Source organism: Labrus mixtus, chromosome 6, assembly GCF_963584025.1.
Source record: "Labrus mixtus chromosome 6, fLabMix1.1, whole genome shotgun sequence".
NCBI lineage: Eukaryota > Metazoa > Chordata > Actinopteri > Labriformes > Labridae > Labrus > Labrus mixtus.
This window is the reverse complement of record NC_083617.1, coordinates 6,256,628-6,278,399: the sequence shown is the minus strand read 5'-3', so window position 1 is coordinate 6,278,399 and position 21,772 is coordinate 6,256,628. Positions and strand designations below refer to the sequence as shown.

Below are 21,772 nucleotides of genomic sequence, written 5' to 3'. Positions count from 1 at the left end.
ACATACGAGCGATAAGAAAAAAGAGTAAACAGTAAATGTTCTTAGTTGATAAAGGCATCAGAAAAAAATCAGCATCTGAGAAGTTAGAATACTTAATTGTTTTGATCTATAGCCTATATATATGTTTTCTGAATCAAATTATACATTCTAAGGAAATATTTGTATTTGGTCCATAAAACGGCCTTTGAACCACAACTGGCACACACAGTCCTCTGAGAGGCCCTATCATCTTCTGTGTGTGTGTGTGTGTGTGTGTGTGTGTGTGTGTGTGTGTGTGTGTATCTGTGTGTTGGCACAATTTTATGTAACAATAGCAAATCATTAACTCACGAATATAAAAAAATATGACCCATGCATATGACCTTTAGTCTATTTGATAACGAGATTATAAAGTGATGTAAATGAAGTGGTAGCAAACTAAGGTAAAATATTGAAAAGGAAATATCAATAATGTCATATGTGATGTTATTTAAGTGCTCATTTCTAAGAAAAGAATAATAAAGATTTAAAAAGTAGTCTATATAATTTCATGTTGCCTATTCTTTTTTTTTTTTTTGAATTTTTCTTACATGTTATAAATAATCATTTATCATTAATGCTATATAGGCACGTGTACAATTTAAAATACGACCTATTTATTGTGCATTTGGAGTCAAACCTTTAAGTTTGGTGAGGAGTGAAACAGCAATTTGAGAAATTATTTGTTTTGCTTTGTCCCGTTTTTGGCCGCTGCAGGCACCCGTACCGTAAACGTTAACAACTAGGCACGCATCTAAATCCAACCGAGCTAAATCCAACTGCAGTTTAAAACAGTTGTAGGATGCGCAATATGCTGTTTAAAGAGATTTTGTGAAAGCCGAATGCATCGAAATGTTGTCAAGTCTTTCGTAATGTTGTTCTTTTGATAAAATTATAGCTGCTGTCTGCACCGCACCCAAAAAGAAAAATAGGGCCGAGTCGTGGAGACAGGCAGGCGCATTTCTTATCAGTGTTCATGTGTTTAGGTGTGTGTTATTATGATATGAAAGCACACAGGGGGTGAACCAGAGAACACAACCTTGTGCGTTACGTAACCAGCCCGGTTTTGGAGACGCTGTGGGCGAGTCGCGGAAAAGTAGAACAGTTGTTTTTGTTGCGTGTTTACGCGAGCATGGCGGTGAGAGCGGACGTACAGATAGTCATTATAGGCGGTGGGATATCAGGTATATCTGCTGCATGCAAACTCGTTAACGCAGGTTTTCAAAATGTGCGAATACTGGAAGCGACGTCCAGAAGCGGAGGACGAATTAAAACAGCCAAACTGGGTGAGATGTTCCTTCTGCCTGCTGTACTTTCACTTTCAATGTGTTAAAGACAGACGCTCAAATGTTGCAGCTTTGGGAAGAACTACATTTTGGTTAGGTTGTTTGATTGGTTATTATTCTTATTCTGTGTTTATGTTTATGTCTCTACAGGTAATACGATTGCGGAAATAGGTGCGAGTTATATCCATGGTCCGTCGGAGGAAAACCCTTTATTTTGTCTGGCTCAGGATTATGGCCTCCTGGATCCAGAAGCTGCGAGTCCAGAAAACCAGGCTATGGACATCGATGAACGTCCCCCCAGGGTCCCTAACTTTTTCAGCAGTTCAGGTAACAAACACATTTTTTTTTTACAATGTGTTTATTGAATTACCCTGAAACACACTTTACAATGGTGTTCAGAAAACAAAAGAGCAGACACAAATATCAGAGAAAATACACAATAATGAAAGTTAAAGGTGGAGAGTGATCAAACGAGACAGGTAAAACAATAAAGTAAACATTAATCAATTAACAGATTAAAAGTAGTGACCTCTAAATAGTGCACAATCAGATAAATATAAGACATCCATATATTAGCCTTCATCCAACACAAAGAGGACTCATCATTATTATACATGTCATGGGCTACTTCATACCAGCAGCTCAAAATGCAAGCTGTTCATTTCTTCTTTATTGGAAAGGCTGCAGTTAAGGAGACAGACTGAAACTGAACTTTATTAGCACTTGTCAAGTGAATAAAAAATAAGGTCAGCAGTACTTTCTGTGGAGGTCATCACGTTTGTGGCTAGGGACATAAAGTGGTGGGAAATAACAAATGACGAATAGCGAATGGTCGTGTGGTTGGGAAATCACAAACATTTGTTGCTGATGCATAGACACATCTGTTTTCCTTCTGACTAATTCTCTGATAATTATAACAGAGCCCTAAATACTTTTTTTTTGTTGCATTTTTTGTCATATACAAATACATAATGTCTTAACACACAGAAGGGATACATTTATTTCAACATATGTGATTTTATTTTTATTTAACCAGGAAAAAGTCTCATTGAGATAAAGAATCTCTTTTACTTGAGCGTCCTGGCCAAGACAGGCAGCAGCACAATTTTCTGGGTTTCAGACATTAAAACACTTAATAAAAAAATAATAAAACATAAATAAAGGAATCACAAAATATAAGAAACATTCATCAAAATGTTTCATAAACCAACAACATCAAGGGATCAATAAGAGTCACTTAAGACATCTACAGGCAGATATGCCTTTAAAAACATTGAAGGAAATCAGCTACCAAAGATTTAGAGTCTCTCGCAACCGATTCCAGGAAGAAGGAGCAGCATACTTGAACGCCCTTTTCCCAAATTCAGTACGGGATTAAGGTATAGTTAAAAAGGTATAAATCCTTGATGTGAAGCTTCCACTACTTTTTTGAAGTATGTAGCTCTGTAGGTAGGGTGGAAGCAGACCGAGAATACCCTTGTGAATAAAAACATGCCAGTGGTTTAGTCTCCAGGCAGACCAACCAACCCGAGCATACAAAGAGCAGTGGTGAGTTAGGGCTTTAAGATTGGTGATAAAACCTCAGTGCTCCATGGTAGACGGTATTCAGCGCATGAAGGCATTGCGATGATGCATGCATGTAAATAGCATCACCAAATAAGAACCGACACTTAACCATAAAAACTCACTTGATTCGTTTAACACACACTTCGTATCCTTACCTTGAATGTTCCAACAATAAACTATTTCATGACATAATGTTTTAACTTGCGCGTGATGTGCAGGCCAGAGGTTAAACGCTGAAGAAATGAGTCCTGCTTTGGAGTTATACAACGAGCTGATGGATGACACAGCGCAGTTTGGGAACGTAAAGGAAAGTCCGTGGCCCAGCGTCGGACATTTCCTTCAATCGGAGGTACGTTTTGTTTAAATAGGTCAAGTTAATTCCCGGTGCCAAGATTTGAGAAATTCTCGATGACAAACTGAATCCAATTTAAAAAAAAAAAAAAAAAAGAAGCTCTGTTGATTTTTTTAATGTTGCTGAATTTAGGCACGCAAACGAGCAGCAGAGAGGTGGAGAGATAAAGATATAACCACCCAGGAGCAGCTGCTGTGTGCCGTCAGCGCCATGTTGAAAGGCGAGTGCTGTACCAGTGCGACTCACACCATGGAAAACATTGACCTGGTGGGATTTTGTATGTACAAGAGTCTACCTGGACTGGACTGCACATTCCCAGGGTTTGTACACCAACATCTCATTAACCCTTTCAAACAGAAATGAAGCTGTCCAATCCAACTATGACATTCAATGATGGGCCTGAACAGATGTGTCAGTACATTTTGTTTCCCTGTATGTGCTGTAATCAAATAACACATGTTAAGATACATTTTTGTATTCAAAATTCTCAACCAATGCATGTGTGGTCTGTGTTGTAATGTCTTGTTGTCACAGTAGGTTTGATAGGCAGAATCAAGTCACTACGACTTCTGATGCAGAAAAACAATGACTGAGCTGATTGAGAAATGATGCCTTTGCATAGTTTCTCCAGCAGGGTGCGCTCCATCTCCATAGTTTATTATCATCTCAGCACTGTCTGCATCATGTGCCGCAGCTTTACACATGTATAACATTTAGCGGATAGACTGTGATGAAAGCAGTCAGAGTGCTTTAGCTCAATTGGTGCAAAAAGCCGTGAACATATGAATCATTTGCTGCAATTTTAGGGGATTTTCCCCAGTATGATTGTTGCAGGTATCAATTTCAAAGTCTCCATATCTGTCTTGCTCTTCTCACTACATAAGCATGGCTAACTGTTAGCAGCAGGAGCTTCAGTCTGATTCTACACAGGTTCACTTTTAAATGTTGTGCAGTTGTTTATGTTGAAATCCTTCTTTTGTGTGGTTTAAGTAGAGGCCATTTCTCCAGAGAATATCAGCCTGCTCTTCTCAGAAATCACACCTTGTTCACTCATTCTAAAGAGTCACACGTACTCAATAGACGACTAAGAAGTGAGAAGGAAATGACGCTTCAGACACTTACTATCATCATCCTTTTGCGTCATCGCTGACAGGTGTGGACCCAACGGCTGTCTTTTTACAGCCCGGTGCACTGAGGGGTTTTCAGAAGTTGACAGTACTTCTTTTATTTCATTGTGGTATTTGTCGCTTATAGATTTAGAGCTTAGAAATGGAGAGGTGGTATCATAGCGGTGAAACTTAACTTAAAGTAGCAAACAGTTAAATGCAGCTCTATAGTTAAATAAAGCCTTATGAAGCGTTTGGGCTTATTCAAGTCTTTAAAAAAAAGAATAGTAGCTTCAGGCGTTCACACTCGGTCACATTTGAAAGCTTTTAAAACTAACAGCACTCCTTCTCATTTAAGTGGACTATGAACCCAAACACCACCACACCTGGTTGATATCATTAGTTTTAAGTCTTGTATGTAGCTGTAATATAACTGACCATGTGTAGTCTGTGCATTGTTAAGTTTAATAATCTGTATAGTTGCAGATATTTTGGCACACTGAGATAACTTTATCTAAGCAGCCGAGATCAAAAATATTTTTACTGAAACAAAGATACAAACTTTTGAGATGTAGTTTGTTCCAGTTTCTTTGTGAGTTCATGTTTTTAAACTTCATGGCTGATATTAATGTAACGTCTCAATGCTGCATGTGATATTTTTAGATAATTATTGAATTAATGAGCTCAGTACTTTGACTATGTTTTTACTTGTCGTCTATTGGAAATCTTTAAATATTTTTGATAATTCCTCTTTAACACACATCAACACATTTCTGTTATTTTCTTTACATCTTCTCTCCTTAAAGGCTTAATATGTGATTATTTCGATCCAGCAGATGTCGCCCTTGAGCACCAGCATGAAACCAAAACAACTAGCATTGTTGTGTTGGCATGCTAATGCATATTAAGCCTTTAAGTTATGAGGACTAGCTCCAAAACTTTAAACTGAATTACATTTCTCCAAGAATCAGCAACATTTGAAGCTTCTGACGTCGTTGTTCATGTGACATTCCTTCACCACAAACTTTTACACATTGTGTTGAAACAGCGCGCCTCACAGGAGGGAACAAGCTTATGAGCTTTGGTATCATTCGTCCACCTTTACTCTTAGATATACAGGAGTGACACAGCCTCTGTTTTAGGGAGAGTGTTATAGCGGTGTGTTTTCAGCGATATTTTTTGTGTTCCCTGTAAACCGATCTTCTTGTGATGCGGAATCAGAAAACGTCCCCTTGATAAACCAATAACATCCCTTGAATGACGTTTTTTTATGTTTGTATGTTCCTTGCAGTGGTTTTGAAGGCCTGGTCAAGAACCTGATGTTGGAGCTCCCTGCAGATTTGGTCTCATACAATCGTCCCGTCCGCTGTGTCCACTGGAACGACACACAGAGCAGAGTGAAAGCTGTGACGGTTGAGTGTGACGACGGGGAGAGGATCGCCGCTGATCACGTTATCGTCACAGTGCCTCTAGGTAGACTCCACACACATACTCTCCTGTTGTTTATTGCATTGCTCAAGAAGAGGAACCACTTTTTTAAATATTACTTTTAAACCACTTTGAGCGTTAATGAGATTAAAGGAACAATATGTAACTCTGACACCTAGTGTTTAACATGGGTACTGCAACCCAAATTCAAAAACATTTACAAAACATTACAAAAGCATTTCCAATATTCATAGCAGAGAGAATCACTACCATGATTCCCTGCCAGCCTCGACGTCATCTTTTATTATTGTTTTGATTGAGAGCCCCCTGGTGGCCGAATTTACACACTGTGCCTTTAACAGGTGCATATTTTCAAATGAGTAACTTTGGACTTCTTTTTTCCCCCCAGGATACCTGAAGAAGAATCACTCAACCCTGTTCAGTCCTCCTCTCCCGGCACACAAGCTGAACTCTGTCCACAAACTAGGATTTGGAACGTGCAACAAAGTATTTGTAGAGTTTGACTCTCCGTGGTGGGACGATGGCTGCGAAATTATCTACCTGGTGTGGAACGACGAGGTGTGTAGTTCAAGCATAAATCACGGAATACGTTTAGAAACGTGCATCCAACCAGTGTCTAAATGTTAGTGAGCATGACATCTTAACACATGGTTATGTGTGTTACACCCTTTGTGTCTGCAGAAGGATATTGTGGATCAGGTGTCAGACATAAAAAAATCGTGGATAAGAAAGATGTCAACGTTCACTGTGCTCAAAGGCTCTGAGCGATCGGCTACATATAAGACAAATGGCCATGTTCTGTGTGGCTGGATCGCTGGGCATGAGGCGGAGCACATGGAGACGCTCACTGAGCAGCAGCTCAAACACTCCCTCACAGGGCTTTTCCGCACATTCACAGGTGAGAATCGAGTCTCTGGTAACAACCTGTAGCTGCTTCATACTATGTGGCTTAGTATTTTTATATTAGAGTCAGGATCTGCTTTATATCCAAAGAGGATAGTTACAGCAAACAACAAGACATGCAAAGCATACTTTTAAAAGTAAGGAATTAAGACTTAGCTCAAGAAGTTAAAGACATTCTCAGTACACCTGATTTTGTGACAGGTTTGTCCCCCCTAAGATATATGGAAAAGCATCAAAACACTTCCATGTGTACTAAATTAAGTGTACATAGATGCTGAGTAAATGATCCTTTTAAAGGACTTCAAAGAAATAAGTCAGCTGGGAAAAAAACACCTTGAGAAACATAAAGTATTTTTTCTTAAGAGGTATCTAAAATATCACATCGTACTGTACAGATAGAAAAAAACAAGTGTTTCTAACATTAATGCTAGAACTGCCAAGCGGAAACCTCCGGTCTTGAAAAATGAAGCCAAGGAGGAAGTGACAAATCCTGCAGTTCCTCGAGTTTCCGCTTGAGGCTGACTCCAGGAACAACAGGAGTCACATACACATGAAAAAAAGCCGTTTTTACAACAGAAATAAAAATGTTTACAGCCTGGTACAAAAAAATTAAATAGGTCTGATTCGCCACACACTTTACAGGGTTGAATTTTTAAAAAAACAACTCCATTTCAATTTTGAAAACGATAGGCATTTTTCATAGTTAGGCGTGTAGCTGACATGATTGACAGGTGGGCGCGATATAACGGTTCGCCAAGAGGCTTAAAACCCGCCTCAGCTCCAGCTCTCAGCCTGTCGTTAGGTTGACTAAAAATTAAGCTGAGACAGCATTTCCGGAACGGCTGCTGCTGATGCTTCTTCAGAAATACAGTCGCTGCTGCTGCTTTTTCCAAGCAGCATCAGTGTTGAGTTCAAAACGTAGTGAGTTATCAATAGTGGTTCTCAATTATTTATATCTAGGACGAGTTTTAAAAATGCTCCTCAATCGCTTGAAGATCCTTTTCAACAGATGTGTGTGTTTTCAGGAGACTCGTCTATAACACCAAACAGAGTCCTGCGCACACAGTGGTTCAGTGACCCCTGGACCTGCGGATCCTACTGCCACCCAGCGATAGGCTGTTCAGCTAAGGACCTGGAGAATATGATGGAGCCTCTGCCTACGAGTGAATCACAGTCACAGGTACAGGTACACACAGTAACACATAAACACTGAGGTGCATCTAAAGTACCTGTACTCCCCTAATATGTGGCCTTGATCAACACGTCTCTAATAGTTTCTGTCTGTTTCAGGCCTTGCAGGTGTTGTTTGCAGGAGAGGCGACTCATCCTTTCTTCTACTCCACCGTTCACGGAGCTCTCCTCACCGGGCGGCGGGAGGCAGATCGACTCATCAATCACTACGCCTCCTTCAGTTCACAAAGACAACCACATAGAAAAAGGACAAACAAAAGGACATAAACACTTTTCCATTTCATGGAATCATCTTAGAAAGTAGCACACAATGTACTTTGCACTTTTTTTTTTTTTTAAACAACTGCCTTTTTTTTGTTGATCCTCTTTTTTTGTTTTCTCATTTTTCTTTCAATCTTAAACTTCTCTGATGAAAATAACGATAGAGGACAACAAAAGAAGCTGACACAATTTAATTTTCCTGTTTGTCTATGATTGTAAAAGAACCACAAATGATTTCTAACCACTGTTTCAAAAACACAAACAAACACTACTTGAATGACTTTATTGTATTCTCCTGCGGGATTATTTGTGGAAAGAGCATTAAAAACATACCTCACTCAAAAAGTTCTATATATCAAATCACCACAAAGTGAAAGCTTTGTGGTGATTGTGTGTTTTCTTATTTGTCGTTGTGTTTTCTTATTTGTTGTTGTGTTTTGCACTTCAGGGCCACCGTACAAATGTATGAGTTAGGCCACATTACTTGTGTGCAGGAAATAGTGACATAGGTCAAGTAGCCTACATGCATCTGGTGACCTCTCTTTTAAACCATGTGGTAGGTTAAGTAACCTGTTTGGCTTCATTTTATTTATTTGAGGAGCCAGGTCGCTTGTTTTGGGCTCGTTTCCATAGAGCTGGTTGCTTGTTTCTCTCGCGAGATCTGGCAACACTGCAATAAAGCATGTTCTCTGTCGTGAACACATCCAGCACTGAGCTGATGTGAAGGCAAAAATAGCTATACAAAAGATTAATGTAGCTCATTATATTCATCAAGACAAAAAAAAAATGTCCAGAAACAGGCCTCATGCAAATGACTTAATCTACTAACACTGCTACTGGTTCAAAATGATTGACAGCGAAACCATAATGTACTCAAACATGGTACATCTATTAAAGTTTTTTTTTTCTACTTGTCATGGATTATAACAAGTTGTTTTGTTAAGCAATGAAGTGTTGGGAGTTAACTGTTTAATTTAGTTCACATGCTGACTAAAGACATGCTAGTTGTACAGTGCTCACTGGTGTGGAGTGCTGTGTGTGTGTGTGTGTGTGTCTTGGTTGAAGAATAAGTCATCAATAAGCCAGCTGTCATGTGTCTCTCCTTGACTGGACCACAGCACCTGCAGCTGTCCTCTCCTTACTCTCTCTTCTGCTTCCTGGTGTCTGCATTATTTTTGTCCTCATCCAGAAGTGGGACGGACACCTGACCCTCCTCACTTTATGTGGTTGTATCACTGCTGCTATCTTGTGCAGAAATATAATAATGCAGCTATGTTTCCCCCCCAGGGTGTTTTTAAGATAATGACAACTCATAAGGGAATATTCCTGGAGTGGGGAAAGTCCCTGTCAACTTCTCTACCATCTTAAACCATTCAAGCATCTTGAACAGCTCGGACAGACATTTACATAATGTAAGAAAAACAATCTTACAAACAGGAGCCAAAGTGTTTCAAAAGTTTGTGGAAGTATCAGTTTAAATCAAAGTGTTTACAGAGGGCATTTGTAAAAACAAGCTAGCACCCCTGTTGGATGAGATTTGAGATCATACAAGAGCCCATTACAAATGTCAACTAAGTTAGAGTACTTGAGTATTACCAGTAAAATAAAAGTATTGCTTGTTAAAAAAAACAAAAAACTTTAATTTATATATTTTAATATGATTTTGATAACCATTTGTCATTTAACTGTTAATGGTTGAACTGGATCTAAGGGTATAGGTTTATTCCTGGGTGGAAGGATGGCGTTTAGGATCTCCTCGTCTTCCTGCTTGGCGGTGTCAGTAGAGGTGGGTTTTGATTTTGGAGGTGGTGGAACAGGGGTAGGCTGTTCCCCCACCTGCTGTGGACTCACTTTTAAAGGGCGCCCCTGTTGTGAAAAGTTGTTACACAATGAATCAACTTTATTTGCCTGAAATACATGATACAGTATATTCATCATCATTTAATAACTTTAAAAAGCTTTGGGGGTTGAAAGATGTTGGTAAAAAACATAGAAACACCAGTCATTATAGCAGGAATATCTGTACGGTCAAAACAATTTTCGCCATCATGCCTAACTTTGACCACTAAACTCGGCTGGCGTTACTAAACTTACCTTTGGTGATTTTCTGTCAGTGCTTTTCCTGATCAAAACTGGATTGTCGTATTTGAGGAGAGATTCGGCTGGTGGAATCATCTTTTTGAATCTGACAATTTGAACAAAATAAAACCAGAAACTCCTTTGGTCTGTGATTCAGCTGCAGGGATATCGCTGCTGTTTCGAAGGATGCTATTCTTGCTCACTTTTTGTGTTGTCATAGCAACAGCGTCCCTTTTCAGTTTGACCGTCTGGACTCAGTGGTTAGATTAATATTTAGTAAGTGGTTTCGTATCTTATTTTTTTTTTTTGTCAATGCGCCACACATGCATGATGCTTGTCAGCTCATTTTTCGAGTATTATGTTGCATCGTTTATTTTTTGGTATAATATTTTTTTTTTTTTTTTTTTAAAGCACTACAAAAGGAAATACGAATGTTCGCTTTTTTGTTATTATATAAAATTCTTAAACGTTTGTTAAAATATATATATATTTAATTTGTTCTCAAGTAACCGAGAAGGAACACACGGAACGATTTACGATGTACTACACTGTGTCATAACCATAGACTGTAAATATTACGGTCAACACAGTAAACAAAGGGCATGCTTGCCGATCAAATCCTTCACCCCCAAAAACAGATTTTTCAATATAACCTCAGTTAAGTCTGTGCAGAACATACCTTTAGTTTTTAGGTCAGTATAGTCCAAATTTATGAGTTAGTTATTTTTACAGTCTATGGTGATGTACCGTTACTTTTACAGTCTATGACCCCTGCTAAAAACGAAATTTATTTTGAAACGTCAAACCGGAAACCCTTTTCCTCGGGCACTCTTTATTTACAAGGAAGGGACAAACAGTTAACCGGACAGTGTGTTAGTCTGTTATCAGCTTAGAAACACGTTTTCGTGCAGAACCAGCCAGCTATGTCTACTCTTATGAACCACGCAGTCGTGGATACTAGAATAGTTATAGTAGGAAGCGGAATATCCGGTTTATCAGCTGCTCACAAACTCATTAAATCTGGATTTCCTAATGTGCGGATTCTTGAATCGACAGCGAGAAGTGCTTGTTTCTCTCGCGAGATCTGGCAACACTGCAATAAAGCATGTTCTCTGTCGTGAACACATCCAGCACTGAGCTGATGTGAAGGCAAAAATAGCTATACAAAAGATTAATGTAGCTCATTATATTCATCAAGACAAAAAAAAAATGTCCAGAAACAGGCCTCATGCAAATGACTTAATCTACTAACACTGCTACTGGTTCAAAATGATTGACAGCGAAACCATAATGTACTCAAACATGGTACATCTATTAAAGTTTTTTTTTTCTACTTGTCATGGATTATAACAAGTTGTTTTGTTAAGCAATGAAGTGTTGGGAGTTAACTGTTTAATTTAGTTCACATGCTGACTAAAGACATGCTAGTTGTACAGTGCTCACTGGTGTGGAGTGCTGTGTGTGTGTGTGTGTGTGTCTTGGTTGAAGAATAAGTCATCAATAAGCCAGCTGTCATGTGTCTCTCCTTGACTGGACCACAGCACCTGCAGCTGTCCTCTCCTTACTCTCTCTTCTGCTTCCTGGTGTCTGCATTATTTTTGTCCTCATCCAGAAGTGGGACGGACACCTGACCCTCCTCACTTTATGTGGTTGTATCACTGCTGCTATCTTGTGCAGAAATATAATAATGCAGCTATGTTTCCCCCCCAGGGTGTTTTTAAGATAATGACAACTCATAAGGGAATATTCCTGGAGTGGGGAAAGTCCCTGTCAACTTCTCTACCATCTTAAACCATTCAAGCATCTTGAACAGCTCGGACAGACATTTACATAATGTAAGAAAAACAATCTTACAAACAGGAGCCAAAGTGTTTCAAAAGTTTGTGGAAGTATCAGTTTAAATCAAAGTGTTTACAGAGGGCATTTGTAAAAACAAGCTAGCACCCCTGTTGGATGAGATTTGAGATCATACAAGAGCCCATTACAAATGTCAACTAAGTTAGAGTACTTGAGTATTACCAGTAAAATAAAAGTATTGCTTGTTAAAAAAAAAAAAAAACTTTAATTTATATACTTTAACATGATTTTGATAACCATTTGTCATTTAACTGTTAATGGTTGAACTGGATCTAAGGGTATAGTTTTATTATCAATGATTTTTTTGGTTAATTAATCTACTGAGGTTTAAATATTTTTTTATTTTCAGCTTGTTAAAATTCAAATACAATGAAACATATCTAAACAATGGTCCAAAAACCTCTGAATTATTTTATTTGCAGTATTATTCTTTTTACCAGAAGATCTGAATTCCCACATTTTGAGAGACTTGACTGATATTATTGCATGAAAGATTCAACAACTTATCAGGATACCAATAAAAAAAAAAAGATACAGCTTTGATTTAACTTTCTGTGAAGTTCTATCAACAGTTATTATCGGGTTTTACAAGAGTCTCTTTAAACACCCATAGATGTAATTCCTTAACTTGGGAGAACCTTGTCAACTTGAAGTACTCAAGAACAGTAAATCTACTTCAAAATGGTTCCTGGAGCGCATTTTTCATTACACTATTGTCAAATATGACAGTCAAGGCAACATGTAATGATTCTTTTATTTAAATTAGCCCATGAAAAGGACATATTAATGGAATCAAGGCGTTGAAAGACGGTGGACTTATAACAGGTGTGTATAAAGGGTTTTATCAAGTAGCCACTTGATGCCTCATCCTGACCGTGTGTCGCTCTCGGAACAAAAACTGCCTTCTCAACTTTTTCTCCCCTTCAACCAAGAACTGTGTTTGAATGACTTTTCATTCATCATAAACACGTGTGATGCTCTCTTGATGTTCAAGAGATGTGTACAGTACTTGAGCTGTACTTGTCATGACATGCTGTTGGAATAAATGAAACTCTCTCTGATTACACTGTGTGGAAGTTTTATTGATCGATATTTAGAAACAAGACAAATGTCACATTGTGTGCAGTCAAATGGCCCCTCTGTTATTGATGGTGGTGTTACTTCTTTGGTGTGAGGATCAATTCCATTTGGGTCTAAAGAGGAAAACACAATAAGAATATTAACATCATAACCACATCCACTACAGGAACAAGTGCAGGGGGAAGATGAAGCCTTGAAACGTCACCTTGAGCTGCAGGTTGGTTCTCTTGAGGAACTGGATCTCTTCCACGTGCATCTTTTCTTCAATCTGTCGCCTTTCAGTTTCTCGTTTTTCAACGGCATCACGTTGAGACTTGAGTTTGTTCAGTTGCTTCTTCAGCTCCAGTTTCTCGTCGTCAAGATCAGTAATCTAGGTGTTTGAAGGTTATTAAAATGCAGGATCAGTGATGTTAAGACCAAACATTATTTTAGAGGAATGCTGCCCTCCGCTGGATACTAAACCGAATAGCAGTCGATAGTTATTCCTTCAGCTTCTGTGGCAAATACTGTATATTCTCTATACTATCGATGGATGCCAATATTGGCAAACATTCCACATTTGTATGCTATCTATTGTTGCTAAACACAACAAAAAAGTGAATGTCCTTACTTGTTTCTCCATGTCAACCTTTGACTCTGACTGAAGGGCTTTCCTCATCCCAAAGGCCACACTGTTTTCATTCAGAGTCTGGTAGGCAGGAATAGTCATTTGAATCTCATCTCTGACCCGCGAGAGCAGCAGGCCCCTCTCAGCACACTTGACGGTCACCTGTCTGATGAGCTCATCTTAAAGAAACAGAAAATGAGTAAATGCAACAGTAACATATTTGAGGAGAAAAATGTGCTTTCAGTGGTATACAACATGCTTCAGAAGAAAGCTGTATGGCAAATTCAATTTAAGCCATGTGTACACAAAAAACTGGTTCAAATTCTTGTTCTTTGATCCTCAATCCTTGTCAACACAATAGCCTCAGTGATCACAAATATCAGAGCCTCCTTCTCACCAAAGCACTGAGAATAGAGCTCCCTGCGGACAGTGCAGATTCCTGTCTGTTTGGCCTGCCTTTGTTGCAGCTTTGTGTCCAGCAGCTCCCCTAGGTGAATAACATCTGTTCTTGTACAAGGTGCACTGGACACTCGCTGCACCCACAGCTGGGTCCCGTCAGTCCATTCCCTGCAATAACAGAAGTTTAGATAAACTGAGTGGATTGAACTTAATGAATGACACACACTGTAGATGGATGCAACTGTACCTGGGTGGAAGGATGGCGTTTAGGATCTCCTCGTCTTCCTGCTTGGCGGTGTCAGTAGAGGTGGGTTTTGATTTTGGAGGTGGTGGAACAGGGGTAGGCTGTTCCCCCACCTGCTGTGGACTCACTTTTAAAGGGCGCCCCTGTTGTGAAAAGTTGTTACACAATGAATCAACTTTATTTGCCTGAAATACATGATACAGTATATTCATCATCATTTAATAACTTTAAAAAGCTTTGGGGGTTGAAAGATGTTGGTAAAAAAACATAGAAACACCAGTCATTATAGCAGGAATATCTGTACGGTCAAAACAATTTTCGCCATCATGCCTAACTTTGACCACTAAACTCGGCTGGCGTTACTAAACTTACCTTTGGTGATTTTCTGTCAGTGCTTTTCCTGATCAAAACTGGATTGTCGTATTTGAGGAGAGATTCGGCTGGTGGAATCATCTTTTTGAATCTGACAATTTGAACAAAATAAAACCAGAAACTCCTTTGGTCTGTGATTCAGCTGCAGGGATATCGCTGCTGTTTCGAAGGATGCTATTCTTGCTCACTTTTTGTGTTGTCATAGCAACAGCGTCCCTTTTCAGTTTGACCGTCTGGACTCAGTGGTTAGATTAATATTTAGTAAGTGGTTTCGTATCTTATTTTTTTTTTTTTGTCAATGCGCCACACATGCATGATGCTTGTCAGCTCATTTTTCGAGTATTATGTTGCATCGTTTATTTTTTGGTATAATATTTTTTTTTTTTTTTTTTTTTTAAAGCACTACAAAAGGAAATACGAATGTTCGCTTTTTTGTTATTATATAAAATTCTTAAACGTTTGTTAAAATATATATATATTTAATTTGTTCTCAAGTAACCGAGAAGGAACACACGGAACGATTTACGATGTACTACACTGTGTCATAACCATAGACTGTAAATATTACGGTCAACACAGTAAACAAAGGGCATGCTTGCCGATCAAATCCTTCACCCCCAAAAACAGATTTTTCAATATAACCTCAGTTAAGTCTGTGCAGAACATACCTTTAGTTTTTAGGTCAGTATAGTCCAAATTTATGAGTTAGTTATTTTTACAGTCTATGGTGATGTACCGTTACTTTTACAGTCTATGACCCCTGCTAAAAACGAAATTTATTTTGAAACGTCAAACCGGAAACCCTTTTCCTCGGGCACTCTCAAGGAAGAGACAAACAGTTAACCGGACAGTGTGTTAGTCTGTTATCAGCTTAGAAACACGTTTTCGTGCAGAACCAGCCAGCTATGTCTACTCTTATGAACCGCGCAGTCGTGGATACTAGAATAGTTATAGTAGGAAGCGGAATATCCGGTTTATCAGCTGCTCACAAACTCATTAAATCTGGATTTCCTAATGTGCGGATTCTTGAATCGACAGCGAGAAGTGGAGGACGTGTAAAAACCGGCAGATTGGGTGAGAGGCTGCAAGATTAGAAAGTAACTTTAATGCAGTTTACTCTTACCTTACCACCTGTTTTAAATGTATTTCTATGATAGTCCAATGCGTGTAAATAATAAATACAGGCAGTGGCGATTCTAGAGTCTTCTGGGGCCTTAGGCAGAACTTTACATGGACCCCCCCATCCAGCTGTTATAAATAATAGTTTCCATTATCAGCATTTCAAGGGGCCCTTTATCCTCCTCTTTTGCTGGGGTCACATGATGCGTTGTCTTGCTTTTTTCCAATCCCAGTCGGATTATTCCTCCTTCTCTTCTGTGACTTTGACAAACATATAGGCTATAATATATACTATATAATATATTAGCAGTGCAATGAGGGGGGTGGCTGTCAGATGGGGCCCTCTTGAGAAGGTTTATCAACTCTCATGTGATGTTTTAATGTTTGTCAGCCCTCGGGGCCCCTTACTGGTCTGGGGCCCCAAGCGGTAGCCTGCCTTGCTTGTTGACAAGCATCGACTCTGAATATAGGGAGTGCCATAGCACCATATTAATTAAATGATATAATGTGTTTTCTGTCTACAGGTGATAATGTCGTTGAGATAGGAGCAAACTGGATCCACGGACCGTCTGAGGAGAATCCAGTGTTTCGTCTGGCCCGTCAGTATGGACTCCTCGATCCAGAGGCCCTGACCCCGGAGAATCAGGCCCTTGATATCGGGGGAAACCCACCCTGGGTTCCCAATATGTTCAGCAGTTCAGGTGAGCAAACGTTGTATGATTCACAGTCTGTTTTATGACAAAGGTTCAAAATAACATGAAGATAATATTAAAGTTCACCACAACCTTTCAGACACACTAAGCAAAATAATGTGACCGCATGATATGAAGCACTGGTTAACTTTGTGTTTTCTTTCTGTTCTGTGCATCACAAATGGCATCAATGCCCTTTAATATATATTTTATTTCAGATAGGCTTCGTTGTTTTTACAGCAGTTTGCTACACAAGTCACAAATCAATGTTCTTAAATATTCAAGCTTCACTCCAGAGAATGGAAAATAGCCAACTGAGCGTGGCCTTATGCCAAAAGTAATCATGGCTGTGCTGATATTCAGTACGACGGCAGGTCTTCAACAGGTCCAAATTCCCCATATAATAATAAACAGCTGCAGTATAACTTTCATTTGGCTCCACCAACACAACTAGTTAGAACAGTATTCAGAAACACGGCTGAGGCAGAGTGATACTTTTGTCTCTTGGTTGAGTCCATAAAGAATATTTAGGAGGGTACTAGACTCAAATGAAATCCTCTGCCATGAACTCATACGTTCTTTTTAAGTAACAAACTAGAGTGTATAAGCCCAGCATTTAATATAAGCTGGTGATTTTGTATTTTTCTTATGTTGTACAAATATGCAGGTCGGAGGCTGACTCCTGAGGAATTTGAACCGGCTGCGGAGATGTTCGGTAAAGTGCTGGATGAAAGTTCAGAATTTGAGAGCAAAGGAGGAGAGCCCAGTGCCACTGTTGGAGAATACATACGGTCAGAGGTACATTTCTTCCAGTGACTAAAATATGAATGCTGTCTGTTTTCTTCCAATATCTGCGTCTGGCAAAATTAGAGAGTTTATTTTGTTCTGTTTTTCTGGTGCAGGTGAAACAACAAGCGGCAGAGGAGTGGAAAGATGTTGATACAAAGACCAGATCCACCAGACTGTGTGTCATCAGCAACATGTTTAAGGTGAACTGCTGTGTAAACGGGACTCACAGCTTGGATGAGGTGGGCCTCGGGGCCTACGGTTTGTACAAGACTCTACCTGGACTGGACTGCACATTCCCGAGGTGTGTTCTCACACTTCTGCAACATTTGGGAATGAATGTGGTTAAAGCGGTATCTCCACTGAGATGACATATTAGTCAGTTCATGATTAAGAGAAGTGTTTTACAAGAGCAGCAACTAAGGGAGATTTTAATAAGTAAATCAATCTCTTCATGTCTCTTCTTCACCCTGCAGGTGTTTTAAACGTACCTGATACAACCACTACCTACTACATTCATTAGTCTGTTGCCATATGAACTCGGGCTTATGATTTAGTATTTGTCATGTAAAGGATAACGTAAAATGAGCAAATTGTTGCAGCTGCATGGACCTGACAGGTCGAGCAGGATGCAGAGGGGTCTTGTCTCAGCCCTGAAGGGGTTAAAAACTAACGGTTGTTCCAGGTAATAGTTTGTTATTCTTATCTTGCGATAGGTAATTTGCCAAAAATGTGTTTTTGTTGCATAAAACTGGTGCTTTATTAACTTATGTGCAGCAAACACAAAACTCTTTTTGCAACCTTTACACCAAAACCTGAGTTTATACAGACTCTTCCTGCTCAGTACTCTAACAAAGCCTGCAGTACTGAGCTTTTGTCTCCCCCCTAAGAAGCCTATTTTCTCCCCCGCACTCCCCCCCCCAATCCCAAATGCACCACTTTCAGATACTCCCTTGACTGAAGGGAGGAATCTGCAGCTGTCAGCGAAACTAAAAGCCTGATCAACGATGACGTCATCTAATTCAAGGCGTCCTTGGTGGTGAACAATATTTGTGAGATTAATTTAGACGTGATTTTCCTTCTGGTGCAGGGGCTATGAAGGTCTAATTGAAAACCTGAAGTCAGAGCTCCCCGAAGGTTTAGTGAGCTACAACACGCCTGTGAAATGTGTCCACTGGAACAACACAGAGAAGAGAGACAAGTCTTTGACGGTCGAGTGTGACGACGGGGAGAGGATAGCTGCTGATCATGTTATCGTCACAGTACCTCTAGGTAGGACAAGATGCATACATTTACAAACCTAATGTGCTCTTTTACATTTAAGAGCATGGATGTTGACGTTGTGCTATAATTCTTTGAATGATGTCAACATCCATGTGTGACACAAGTTCTTAGTCTCCAGTTAGACCATGCACAAAGATAAAGTAAAGAAGACCACATGGGTTTATTTTCTGCTTTAGTAAACCTTTAATGTTGTTATTCTGTGCTGGGATTACATAAGAACACTAAACTGTGTGAAGCAACCTGTATTATAAAAGGTGTTATCTCTCCTGCTCAGTATAACATTTATGGTGGACAAAAAGCAAGACCTTGTGTCCCAAGGGTTTTTCTGCTTTGCGTCTTCAGCAGAATAAATCGTTTTTTTTTCACTACTTGATTAAATCTAACTCGAGTGTTTGGTTTCATTAGGTTACCTGAAGAAGCACCATTCGGCCCTCTTCTGTCCTCCTCTGCCTCTACACAAGATGCACTCCATCCAAAGACTCGGCTTTGGAACAAACAATAAGATATTTGTGGAGTTTGATTCACCGTGGTGGGATGCTGACTGTGAGGTCATCCACTTGGTGTGGGACGATGAGGTGAGATGTTAAGTCAATGAATAAGTGCGTGCAGACACACTGGAGTCATAAAAGCTCTGCTCAAAAAATGCTGTGATAAATCTAGATCTAGATGTAGATAGAAGCTTCTTGAAACACATGCAGCTTTATTAAACCTTTGCTGAGTGGTTGTATTAACATCCATAATACATGATCAGCACCAAAAACTACAAATCAACACATACAGCGTCAAACAATTAGTTAATAATAAAAGGTAAATAAAAAAAAGTCTTTAAATAAATCCAGTATTTGGTAGTGAAGATATTAATGCTCCAACTTGTGCATCAAAAAAATGTAGTTTGTAAAAGATGAAACATAGAGAATACTTGAACTGTGTTTTCAATGATTCAGGATGAAATCGTGGACCAGGTCGCAGATATACAGACCTCCTGGATGAAGAAGTTGTTTGGTTTTACTGTCCTCAAACCCACTGAGAGGTCAGGAACCACGTTTTGCACGTAATTTATTTAATAGAAAATAAGTGGTTAATGATCCATTTGGATTACAGTCCTGTTTGTGTTTAACTTCCAGGTATGGCTACGCTCTGTGCGGCTGGATTGCTGGCCATGAGTCCGAGTATATGGAGACGCTGTCTGAACAGGAGGTCACACACGGCGTCACACAACTGGTCCGCAGGTTTACAGGTCAGTCTGAATACGACACAAACGTACTGCAACAGAGCCTCTCCATTAAGAATGACCTTCTCATATCTTAAATATGAAATTGAGCTTGACACGGCCAGACCACAAAATTATAGTAATCTAATGTGTATCCGTTTTTGATTTGCATTTTCACAGTCAAATCTGTGTACTTTTGTTTTTAAGAAGCATCATTAAACATAGAGAATTGCCGGAGGAAGAGCCTAGCAGGCTGTACACTTGAAAAACTAGCCTCCAAATAAACAACGCATGCACAGGGAGAACAAACTCCACACAGAAAGGCCCCTGCCCGACGGGGGATCTGTACCAGGAACACTTGCGCTGAGGCAACTCAATATCCAATGCACCACTGTGCAGCCCTACCAGAAAATAATTAGTGAAAAAATAATCTTTCCATCTCTGCTTTGCACACGTTTTGTTCAAAAACATTTTTTTAAATTGTCTTATGTAGGCATGTTCTTCCATAGACTAAAGTAACTAAAGGCCCGAGCTATTCATTTAAGTTTTACAGTAATTTAAAAAGAAACAGTTGCGTGACTTCAAACACCAAGAGAGTAGTCCGCTGTAAACGTGTCAGTCTGGCTAATAGCTGTCGCTTTTGGAAAAAACTCTGATATGACAGTCAACCATGAGGCTTATAAAGATTGATAGATAAGCGGAAAAGGAAAAAATGGATGAAAAAATGCAAGTTACAGCCGAAGAGCCGGATTGTTTTTTAAAAACCTTGTTGGCACTGTCTGTGTTTAGGAAATCCTACCCTAACACCAAAGAGAATCCTGCGCTCCCAGTGGTTTCATGACCCCTGGACATGCGGATCGTACACTTTTCCTGGAAAACTGTGTTCAGCACAGGACCTGGAGAACATGATGGAGCCCCTGCCTAAGAAGGGATCACAGGCACAGGTATCTACATGTTCGTTATAAAAAAAACACACAGAGCATGCATACCAGCTCACACATAGGAGCTAGGAGGTAGGACTCTCTGTCTGACTACTTGGTGTGTTTCAGCCCTTGCAGGTGTTGTTTGCTGGAGAGGCGACTCATCACTGCTTCTACTCCACCGTCCATGGAGCTGTTCTCACCGGGTGGAGAGAAGCTGACCGCCTCATCTCTCACTACTCCAACGTTAGTCCATCTTTGCCCAAGTCTAACCTCTAAGACAATGTTGCTTTTCTATAATAAGGCACTCTCATGTTGTGAGTGCACAGCAGGGTTATGTTCAACTTTACAAAATAATGATGTCACAGCATCAAGTCTTCAGAGATTCAAATCTAAAAAAAAAAAGTGAACCGCAAAAACAAGTCTAACAGTTTAATGATTCAAGAACAGAATGCCTTAGAGTTGTCTGCTGATTTAATATATACATGTTTCCCTATCCACAGAGTGACTCAAAATAATTTTCATATATAATTATTTATCATAATTATAATATCATTATTTGTGATAATTTTGCTCAAATCTGACACTTTGAAATATGATCGGCGGGTTTATGTGAAGGATTTCTGAAAGGTAGCTGAAGTCCCTCAGCTATTGAAGTGATGTACTGATGACATGATGATGTGGATTACTATACATTTAATGTGACTCCTCTGTAAATTGTATTTTTGAAAAAATTATGAATAATATGTGACATTAGACATGTTGATATCTTTAAAAAGAATCATCTTGATTCAAATGCAAGAATAAGCATTGATTTCATGAAAACAGCCTTTATTTTTCTGATTGATTTCCTTACTGTCTTCAACGTTTACTCTTCTGCTTGTATATTATCTTTCACGCACTGATCGTGATTCCCATCAGATGTTCTTAAGGGATAAGAAATTAATTTATAAATTATTCAAACATGAAGTCTGTGAGTGAATCATGTCTT

General features: G+C 39.3%; 3 protein-coding genes and 1 long non-coding RNA gene across 5 annotated transcripts; 2 read left to right on the top strand and 2 right to left on the bottom strand.

The window, feature by feature from the left end:
• The first annotated feature begins 1,082 nt into the window (after window positions 1-1,082).
• Window positions 1,083-8,171, top strand: LOC132975248 (peroxisomal N(1)-acetyl-spermine/spermidine oxidase-like). Its single transcript, XM_061039673.1, has 9 exons — window positions 1,083-1,304; window positions 1,455-1,631; window positions 3,089-3,219; window positions 3,355-3,542; window positions 5,620-5,801; window positions 6,166-6,335; window positions 6,459-6,675; window positions 7,706-7,860; window positions 7,971-8,171. Exons 1-9 carry the CDS (start codon window positions 1,151-1,153, stop codon window positions 8,136-8,138), a joined length of 1,542 nt encoding a protein of 513 aa, XP_060895656.1. The 5' UTR covers window positions 1,083-1,150; the 3' UTR covers window positions 8,139-8,171.
• Window positions 8,172-9,870: 1,699 nt separating this feature from the next.
• Window positions 9,871-10,960, bottom strand: LOC132976024 (uncharacterized). Its single transcript, XR_009673357.1, has 3 exons — window positions 10,891-10,960; window positions 10,227-10,317; window positions 9,871-9,998 (listed from the first exon to the last, which is right to left on the bottom strand). It is a non-coding gene; the product is annotated as an uncharacterized LOC132976024 (long non-coding RNA).
• A 1,957-nt stretch (window positions 10,961-12,917) lies between these two features.
• LOC132976023 (axonemal dynein light intermediate polypeptide 1-like) lies at window positions 12,918-15,508 on the bottom strand. 2 transcript variants are annotated; one of them, XM_061040967.1, is made up of 7 exons: window positions 15,439-15,508; window positions 14,771-14,861; window positions 14,402-14,541; window positions 14,153-14,322; window positions 13,759-13,934; window positions 13,354-13,518; window positions 12,918-13,261 (listed from the first exon to the last, which is right to left on the bottom strand). In XM_061040967.1, exons 2-7 carry the CDS (start codon window positions 14,849-14,851, stop codon window positions 13,226-13,228), a joined length of 768 nt encoding a protein of 255 aa, XP_060896950.1. In that variant the 5' UTR covers window positions 14,852-14,861; window positions 15,439-15,508; the 3' UTR covers window positions 12,918-13,225. The 2 variants fall into 2 exon arrangements, with proteins under 2 accessions (XP_060896950.1, XP_060896951.1); XM_061040968.1 differs by lacking the exon at window positions 15,439-15,508 and having other exon boundaries at window positions 14,771-15,090.
• Window positions 15,509-15,639: 131 nt separating this feature from the next.
• Window positions 15,640-21,539, top strand: LOC132975247 (peroxisomal N(1)-acetyl-spermine/spermidine oxidase-like). Its single transcript, XM_061039672.1, has 10 exons — window positions 15,640-15,844; window positions 16,414-16,590; window positions 17,249-17,379; window positions 17,484-17,671; window positions 18,458-18,639; window positions 19,057-19,226; window positions 19,596-19,681; window positions 19,776-19,888; window positions 20,651-20,805; window positions 20,911-21,539. Exons 1-10 carry the CDS (start codon window positions 15,676-15,678, stop codon window positions 21,058-21,060), a joined length of 1,521 nt encoding a protein of 506 aa, XP_060895655.1. The 5' UTR covers window positions 15,640-15,675; the 3' UTR covers window positions 21,061-21,539.
• Window positions 21,540-21,772: the final 233 nt, after the last annotated feature.